Source organism: Pinus tabuliformis, chromosome 3_1 (genome assembly GCF_031772625.1).
Source record: "Pinus tabuliformis cultivar Carrire ecotype Pingquan chromosome 3_1, CPIR1, whole genome shotgun sequence".
Lineage (NCBI taxonomy): Eukaryota > Viridiplantae > Streptophyta > Pinopsida > Pinales > Pinaceae > Pinus > Pinus tabuliformis.
This window is the reverse complement of record NC_142301.1, coordinates 907889496-907899525: the sequence shown is the minus strand read 5'-3', so window position 1 is coordinate 907899525 and position 10030 is coordinate 907889496. Positions and strand designations below refer to the sequence as shown.

General features: G+C 39.0%; 1 protein-coding gene across 1 annotated transcript; it reads right to left on the bottom strand.

The window, feature by feature from the left end:
• Window positions 1–8400: 8400 nt before the first annotated feature.
• On the bottom strand, window positions 8401–9063 carry LOC149190591 (uncharacterized). The gene has a single exon (XM_089410559.1). It carries the CDS (start codon window positions 9061–9063, stop codon window positions 8401–8403), a length of 663 nt encoding a protein of 220 aa, XP_089266685.1.
• Between the last annotated feature and the right edge of the window lie 967 nt (window positions 9064–10030).

Genomic DNA, 10030 nt, shown 5'->3' with positions numbered 1-10030 from the left:
TGGGGAGAATGTTTCAGTAGAGGACAATTATTTTATATGTATCAAAGATGTTGACCAATTAGGGAAAATCGTCCTAGGAGCCCAAGTTCACTCCATTGAGTGTGTGTATTTCATCATCAGGTTCAATATCTCCATATCAAATGAGGATTTCATTTAGCATCAGGCCTAGCTTCTCACATAGAGTGTGGACTTTGGGTTTCACCATGAGTCAAAGGGATTGACCAGGTTGGTGATCCAAGACTAGTCAAGGTCAGGAGCACCAACAAATGTGGGTCAGTGGTACCGACCAAAGTTATGATGACTACTTGATGCTAAATTGTGTGCCACATGTCAGGAGTACCAAATAGTATGGGTCAATGGTACCAAAAAATTGTGGCTACTAGTTGATGTTGACAATGTTAGAGATTCCAACTAGTTGATGTTAATATTAAAGATGATGTTGATGATGTTAGTGATGTTGACGGGATGATGTCAGATATGTTGATGAGATGATGTTAATGATGTAAAATATATTGACTTACCTTATTTCAGAGATGTTGACAAAGTTTATGATGATTTTGTTATAATCTTCTCATAGAGAATTTTTTTCGACATGAGAACATCTAGATAGTCATTATGAATACCTCCCTAGTTAAGAGGGAGTGTTGAATTTTGTAATTATGGTCTATCTTCATAGTAATTATTTTACTCTTGATATATTTGTAAATCATGTTATTCATGCCATTTGTCAAAAGAAAAATGTAAAAGGCATGTTCTTCATATCCTTTGAAAAAGAAGAAAATTTGAAATTTTAGAATTGAATTTAAATCAACCCGCCTCGTAGTTCAATTTGGCTCCATGAGATCAAGTTGGCCCTAGTGTGAGACGTGCCCACTTAATAGCCAAATTACTATATAAGTGAGGTATTCAACCTACGTCAGTGATACATTTTTTTTTCTATTCAAGCAGTTTGGATTTTCTAAGGCAAGGACAATCTTATGTTCAAAGGCACATTCTTATGTTTGTGCATGTGAAGAAGGAAATACATAAGTACACCCCTAAGGAAATATTATGAGATAGATAGGACAAACTTATGAGGTGCAAGGGAATTGCAGTGATGGGCTTATGAATGAGGAAGAAGGACGGAATTTTGTCCTGAGGAAAAACAATGCATGTTTCTTGGGATAGTTGACTTGACTAGGAGGATGGACCAGGTTTGACCTAGTTATTGGCTAAGATGTATCTTTGTTGAATTCAATATTCTCTCTATTGAAATGGTTGCTAAGTTTTTCCCCATGTGGGTTTCCCTAGGGTAAAACCTTGTGTTCTTGTGTGGGTGTCTCTTTATATTGTTTTTATTGTTGAAGTTCTTTGTGTAATTCTTTTATGATGAATAATTAATTAAAAAAAAGATGAACTGAAGAAAAAATCATAAGAAACAATTTTTGTATTAGAGGACTATTGAAAAATCAACAAATGTCATACAAATTTCCTAATCCTTCATTAGGGATGTGGGTGTGACACCCCCTTTTCATTTCCCCAAAATTTATATTATGTACTAAACTTTATTATGTGATGTATTCTTCTATTTTATTAATAAAAATTCTAGAGTTGAAGGAAGGGAGCATCCAACAGATCATGATGCCTTTGGGAGGGGGGAAACTTGAATCAATAGGAAAAGATGCAAGGGGTGTCACAGAAATCCTAGCCTTGCTAGATGATGATTGGCATTCCCAAGAAGCTTCTAGCAAAATATTGAGAACATGAAGGGTTAATATACGATTATAAAAATAAGGAGAACCATGAAGGTGTTCTTAGTTCTTAGTTTCTCCCTATTTTTTCTCTCATACTGTCTCACTTAGAATTTCTATTCGTTAAGAGAAATGGTGGAAAAACCGAGAGAGGTTTAGACCTTGTAACTAGTTAAGAGCTATGAATGACAACTTATGTGACAGAGACTAAGCCTTTCCTGTGTGTGAAGGAGAGTGGCCTTCACCTTTTGTGTTAAATCTAGTCTAAAAATTGTGTGCTAAATCCCTAAGTTTAGTTTCCCCTCAAGGCATCGAGATCTAGCACAAGGATGACTAACTATGATAAAAATTGTAGCACAATTGGGCCTAAGGTGCGGTGGAATGTGGCTCACCTTAGGGTGAAAGAATGGAGCTAGGTTACACTTTTTGGTGAAAGAGGGTGCGTTTGGGTGGAAAAACTAATTGTTCAATCAAGCCATTTAAGTGCTCAATCAAGCCTTTTTTGAGTGCTGGATTGAGCTCCTTGGGCGCTAAAACAGAAGCTCGATCAAGCTCCTTGGGTGCTAACACAGAATCTTGATCGAGCTCCTTGGGTGCTAACGCAGAAGCTCGATCGAGCTCCTTGGGAGCTAAAGCATAAGTTCGATCAAGGGTTAAAAACTAACCCTTGATCAAGATATAATGCTCAATTAATCCACAACGCTCGATCGAGCCCTTTTTTTTATCTATATACCGCTTATGCGGTCTGCACGCACCATTTTCATAGACCACAGGAGCTCAACCAAGAGTTTGAGAATAGCTTGGTCGAGATTATTAGAGCTTGATCAAGCAATGGATCCCTCAAATCAATCTTGCCAACTACCCTGTCAACATCAAAGAGGCTCAAATGAAGGTAGGTACTTTGTTCTTTGTCTTTCTTATTTTATTTTTTTTGCAAAATGTAACAAATGAATTTAAAAAAAAATAGTCATGTACAAAAACCATGAAACCATACAAAAACATCGTCAAAAAAGCTTAGAAAATCACAAAACCAACCACAAAAACCATTTAACAAAAACCTTCAAAACAACTTAGAAAACAATAAAACCAACCTAGAAAACCATAAAAAAAAACCCTTCAAAACAACCTAAAGAATACTTTGAAACCACACAAAAAAAAATTATAATTTAGGTTTTAAATTTATTTCTTAAATGGGATGTTTTGTGTATTAAATGCATATTTTCTGATTTTGAATGGTAAACCATTTTTTTCTAATTATTTTAGGTGTTAAAGTTTTTCTTTAGATTTTCTGAAATAAATTTTCATTTTTTTTTGTTATTTAAAATTCATTTTAAATTTTTAGCAAATATGACGAAAAATATACTCCAAAATAGAAAACAACAAAACTATAACCAATAAATAAGTAAATTAGAAGCTTGAGATTGACATGATGAATATGGTTGCTCATAGTGAACCTCTATTTATAAAACAAGAATTTTTATTTTATTTTATTATTTTAAATTTAAATTAATTTATGGTTTAAATTTAAATTAGTTTATATTTTAAATATTTTTTTAATAATAAATATAGTAGGATTCTAATTTTAAAATTAAAATATTAATCTTTAAAATTAAAATTCGAAAAAGAAAAATGTTAGTTTTATATATATATATATATATATATATATATATATATATATATATATATATATATATATATATATATATATATATATATAACACCATGTCATTATATATAATTATAACATTTTACATAACATATAATTATACTTAATTATAACATCGCATAACTATATAACTATATATTATAGTTCTATATATAAAATATATAATATAATGTGCATAATGTTACAACTATTTAGCATAACATAAAATTTTATATAGATATAAATCGTGTTACAACATAACCATAACTATACTTCATTACATAATTACTATATAATTATATCTATTTTTAACTAAATTATAACATACTTATAACATCACGGCTATATATATATAACATAGTTGTATAACTATTTAGTTCATAACATAAAGTTATAATTATAACCTTTTTTTCTTCTTTTTTTTGTAAGCTACAGTAGTTCCTTCTTTTTTCTATTTATAAAAGCAAGTTGTTCCAAATACAAAATCTTGGTGGCCTCAACTTGCCCACTTGGGAAACGAAGTCTGTTGGCCACCTTAGTTTGTTATAAGCCATCCAGTAGCAAAATTTTACAAGTCTTTCAACCCAAGCTAGATACACTTCACAACTAGATACACATTTTAAGGTCTGAACTAACATACGAAGACAAGAAAAGTAAAGGCTATCCGCTAAAAACACTGGTAAAACCTGGAAGGTAAAAATCTATTCCTTGCTATCATCCTGTTTGGAGTCCACTATAGTCGGTGCTGCAGCAGAGTCATCCGGTGCTGGTTCTAGCTCCATCATGCGTTGCTGGATCCTATCCAGCTTGCTATCCTGCATAAACATTATCATTTGCAGATTCTTCATTTCCTTTTTGAGGTTGGGCATACCTTGGGCGATTTCCGCCATCTCCCCCGCCACTTGTTCCAGAGCTCTGGCCAACAAGCGTTTCATGACCCAGTAAATATGCAGGGTTTGTTTGAATAGAGTCATCCTACCCCTGGTATGCCTTGGGTCGGGAACAAGGTCCCCCCATTCCTCCATTTCGGGCTCTGAGTCTGCCTCCATGATGTTGTCCTCCATTTCCTGGATCAGTTTATGAATGTCAGCATCTGTTCCATCATTGTATGCTCTTGTTGCTTCCTTGACCGCCACCTCTATGGATTTCCTCCCCTTTCTGGGCTCTACATGCTCCCCTCGGCCCCCTCGTCCCCTGCCTCTACCTAAGCAAGCCATCTCTTCGTTTTCAGACTCCCGAAAATACCCCAGTGTTTGAGCAGCCCTGCTCCCGTCTTCCCTTCTCCGCATTTTGTTCTCTCTCCCTGCTCTTGCCATCCCCATGTATCCTGTCTCATCTACCCCACGTCCCATCCGTCTGTCGCCACCGTTCTTGCCAGCCTCTCTCCTCTTGATCATGCCACTTCGCTCCATCAGTGCTCCCACATTCATGCAAGACGCTACCACTCCCTGCTGTTCAAGCATGAGGACTGTGGTCAATCGTCCTTGTCATCCTCTCATAATACCTTTGCCCTCCCGCTTCGTCACCCCGATCGGGGGCCTCCTATGCCTACTATATTGAGTTCGTAGCATCATGGTTGTCTTGGTCTAGGATTTCCTTGAGGGGATCCAATCTGGGGTCCTCAAGTTGTAATGGCCAAATACTCTCCAGATTACCTCCTTGCTCATTGCTTCCCCAGTTAGCTAGTAAATCAGCCGCTTTGTTACCCTCCCTTCTTACATGTTTTATGATCATATATTCAAACCTCTTTATTAGATCTCCCAGGTCTTGGACCAGGCTAGCCGTTCTCCAGCTTTTCGCAATCTTATCCCAGGTCTTACCATTATTAAGTTTCCTCATCATATCTATAACTAGTTGGGAGTCTCCTTCCACTTCCAGGTGGTTATAACCAAGTCTTGTTCTACCTTGATCATCCTGGAAGATGCCTCCAAGCCCCGCCAACCCCGGGTTGCCTTTGGAGGCCCCATCGAAATTTAGTTTTATGAAACCTGCAGTAGGGCGAGAGAAATGGATAGGGCTTGTTCTGATTGAGCCAGAAGGTTTCCACATCTGGGGTGCTACCATTCTTTGATCTAGGTTTAGATTGGCCAGGATCCGTTCTTCACTGGGTGTTGTCTTCCAATCCTCTTGATTCCATGTTTCTGCTAGAATGGTTTCTCTAATATGACTCAAGGTTCTTCTCCAAACCTGCTCTTGAGTCAACTCTTTGTTTTGAAAGATTCTACGGTTTCTTTCTTTCCATATCATCCACAAATTCAAACTGACAGCTAGACTCCAGGCTCTTTTCACCACTGGACTGGTGAATTGACCGCGCCCCCATTGATTGATTGTTTCTTTGATGTTTTGGGGATCTCTGTTTGTCCTTCCAAAGACCCACCGAATGTCTTCCCATTGTTGTTGGGCAAAATGGCATGAGTTCATAAGGTGTTCAGTCGTTTCCTGGTCCTGTTTACAGAGACCGCAGCAGGGTGGACCCTAAATTCCACATTTTTGTAGTTGGTCCCAAGTTAGGATTCGACCCTTGCACATTAGCCATAGGAAGTGGGTAACTTTTGGCCACCAATTTCCTTTCCAGATTTGTTTCCACAGGGGTTTCAGGTCATCTTGTTCCTGTTCCATGGTAAGGTTATAGGCTTCTTTGATCGTGAATGTTCCTTTTGTTGAATGTCCCCATCTCAGTATATCTGGACCTGTTCTTATAGCTATTTTCCTTGTCTCCATTTCTTTTATATACAACTCTCTTTGTTCCCCATCTATTGTTTGATCCCATTCTTCCGGGTTTTTCCATATTCTCTAGTACTCTTCTGTGTGTTCTTCTTTCCAGAATTCTCTAACATAATTTAAACCCGCCTCTTTAGCCTTCTGGAAGGTGTTTCCTAGACTCTGTATACCATTTAGTTTCTCCCTCTGCTGCCAGGCTTCTTCCCAGAATTTAGCTGATCTTCCATCCCTGATTTCCCAAAAGGCATGCTTGGATATTATGTCTCTATTCTGACTGGCAAGGTTCCAGATTGTAGAGCCCCTAGGAATGTCCCTGTGTCTTAAGATTTCTTCTGTTTTTACTGGCATGTTGTATTTCTTCGTCCAAATTCTTTTCCATAGGTCTCCTCCACCTGCCATCCATCTCCACTAGAGCTTTGCCCCTAGTATTTGGTTCATGGTGTAGGGATCTCTTAATCCTAATCCCCCTTCCTCTTTACTCTTGGTCAGACCTTGCCAGGATATCAATGCCCATTTCCTCTGTTGCTTCGGTCCTCCCCAGAGGAATTTTTTGATAATCTCCACCATTTTGGTACATGCTCCTTTAGGGGCTGCCGTTGCCGAGAGTTGGTAAATCGGAATGGCTTGTAAGACCACCTTGACCAAGACTACTCTTCCTGCTAGATTAAGGGTTCTGAAGGACCAGTTTGCCAGTCTACCAGTAATTTTCTCAATGGTTTGTTGCCAGTTCGCCATCTTTAAAGGATTCAAAGCTAGCAGGGTGCCAAGATATTTGGTTGGGAGGTCGCTAGATCTAAATCCCAAGATTCTGGTCAGATAAGTCTTAACATTTCCAGAAGTGTTAAAGAAGTATGTGCAAGATTTCTCCTTGTTGATTTGAGTACCTGATGCCTCCATGAAGAGATCTAGGATACCTTTCATTCTTTTTACTTCCCTGAGAGATACTGCGTAGAACAGCATGATGTCATCTACAAATTGCTGGTGTGTGATCGGTAGATCATTCCCCCAAATCCGAAGTCCTTTGATTTTCCTTTCCTACAATTCTTTTTTAATATATCTCCCCAACCCTTCCACCGCTATGATGAAAAGGAAGGGAGATAGAGGATCCCCCTACCTTAATCCTCTAGAGGCATTGAAGGTGGTGGTTGGCGTACTGTTTAGGAGAATGGAAAAATTCGGGGTGGAGATCATATTTGAGACCCAAGCAATCCATCTGTTATAGAAACCAAAGGCAGCTAGCACTGATTTAAGGTATTCCCAATTTAGACGATCGTACGCCTTTGAGAGGTCTAGTTTGATCATCATCCCTGCTTCTTTTTTGGATTTCAGAGAGTGCACCACTTCTTGTGACACTATCAAACCATCAAGAATTTGACGACCTTCTACAAATCCTGTTTGTTCAGGGGAAATAATACTGGAAAGGATGGGCTTAAGTCTTTTGGCCATAAGGGTTGCAATAATTTTATAGATCACATTACAAAGGGCAATAGGTCTAAAACCTTGGGGATCTTTAGACTTAGCAGTTTTAGGAATAAGTGACAGAAGAGTAGAGTTAAAGCCGGGACATACCTTCTGGTTTCTTCGAGATTCTTCAACCACGTCCAGAATGTCTTGCCCCAAGAATTTCCAGCCCGCTTGATAGAATTCTGTAGTGAAACCATCTGGTCCTGGAGCTTTATTCTTCTTCATCCCTTTCACGATCTCTTCAACTTCCTCCATGGTAGCTGCCCTCATAAGAGCTAGGTTTTGATCTCTAGTAATCATGCTGGGAATCTCATTGCATATTCTCCCAATAGCTTCTCGTCGATCCTCTTGGGGTTCCATGAGGAGGTTTTTAAAATGGCTGACCAATGTATGTTCCATCTCTTCATGCTGAGTTAGGCGAGTTCCTTCTGCGTTCTTTATAGAGAAGATTATGTTTCTCTGTCTCTGCTGAATCATAGCCTGATGGAAGAACTTTGTATTCCTCTCTCCCTCTTTTAACCAATTCACTCTTGATTTTTGTTTCCATAGAATCTCTTCCTGTTTCCTTCTTTCTTCAATTTGACTTATCAGAACCCCTTCCTCTCTAGCTAGATCCTCGCTTCTACCTGCTGTTATGATTTCTTGTTGGATTCTCCTCATTCTCTGGGCTAATTGCTACTGATCCTTAAAGATATTCCCAAATTCCTCTTTGTTCCATTTTTTAATTTTCTCTTTTATTTCCTTTAATTTCAATTGGAAGGTCTGCATCCTGCTCCTTCCCCTCTGCTGACTTTGTCTCCACCATTCCTCTACTTTCGTCATGAACTTCTGGTCCCTGAGCTAGAAGGCCTCAAACCTGAAGGGGTGCTTATTGGGGCTAGCTTTGAGGTCAATTTCGAGTTTGATTGGCCAGTGGTCAGAACCCATTCTCGGGAGGATCATGGCCTCAATGAAAATATCCCGATTTATTACCTGTTCTAATATAAGGAATCTATCTAACCGCGAGGCTATTTGGTGGGTGCCGCCTCTTCTGTTGTTCCATGTGTGTGTCCCATTTATCGTTGGGATATCCACCAATCTTTGTTCATTGATCATATCCCCAAAAGCTTCCATATCCATATCCGACCTTCTGAGACCTCCTCTTTTTTCACTTAGTGATGTGATCATGTTGAAGTCACCTCCTACAATCCATGGATTTTCTGGGAAGAGACTCCATGTTTTTTCCAAGTTCTGAAGGAAAATCCTGCATTCTCCAGGTATAGGTGGTCCATACACTCCTGTGAGGAGAACCCATTCCTTGGATCCAATGTTCCTAAATTTCCCGGATAGAATTCTAGGTAAACTTACCCAGTCTTCAAATTGAACCTCCTCTGGGTTCCAGAGTATTGCCAAGCCTCCAGCACTTCCTATGGCATCCTGGCCTATTATCTTGTAATGTGGTTTGAACTTGTCCATAATGTCTTTCAGTTTCTGTTCACTGATCTTCGTTTCCTGGATTATCATTATATTAGGTTTATCTCTCCTAAGTCTCTCCTTCAGGTATCTCTGTTTCCCCTTACTGTTCAGTCCTCTAATATTCCAAGTTGTAATTATCATTTCAATAATTTGAGGGGTTGTTGGAATACCTCTGACAGAGGTACGACTCTTCTTGAATTCCCCAACATTTCTCCTACCATTATAATGGATTCGCTCATGGATCTTCTTCCCCATTTTCTTCCCCCTTTCCCTGTATTACCTGTTTCTGTGTTTCTTCCTCCTTGCAATCCTAGGTGTTCTGGTTGACTAACTATGATTGCCCCTCGTTTCTCCTTGTAACTTTGGAACATGTCTTTGTATAGTTGTTTCTGATCTTCTAGGATGAACCTCTCATCCAGATGTCTCCATTCTTGTAGTAGTCTCTTCATGACCTGTTCTTCTTCACTGCCTTTGTCCTTTTGGGGGTCTATTTCCATTTGGATCTACTCTTGTTGGGATTCTATCCTTTCTCCTTCCTTTTCCAACCCTGTCTTAACTTGTGCCTTACTTTTCCCTTTGTCTAACTTTATAGGTTCTGTTGCTTCTTCACCACTGTCCTCGTCGACTTCTTCCATTTCCTCTTCTTGCAGAGCCACAAACTTATTTTGATTTACCTGAGCTGATTCTTTGAAAGGTGGTTTAAGATTTGTCGGTCCTTTTTGAGGTTTTTTCCGGCGATGCACTTCTGTAAACCCATCCTCTCCATCCTTGCCCGATTCTTCCTCCTTCCTCGATTCTTCCTCCTTCCTAGTGCCTGGTGAAGCCCTCGCTACATTCAGGGGGCAGGATCTGAAAAGGTGACCGTATTTATGACATCTTCTGCATCGAAATGGAATGTGTTCATAATCCACTGGTTGCTGCCATACCTCATCATGATACTCCACCTCAATATAGTCAAGAAGCGGTTCCATGATATTCATGTAAACACAGATCCTTGCATAGGATGTATATCTAC

Coding starts and splice junctions, on each gene's coding strand:
- LOC149190591 (XM_089410559.1), bottom strand. CDS start 9,063: ATGATAATCCAGGAAACGAAGATCAGTGAACAGAAACTGAAAGACATT.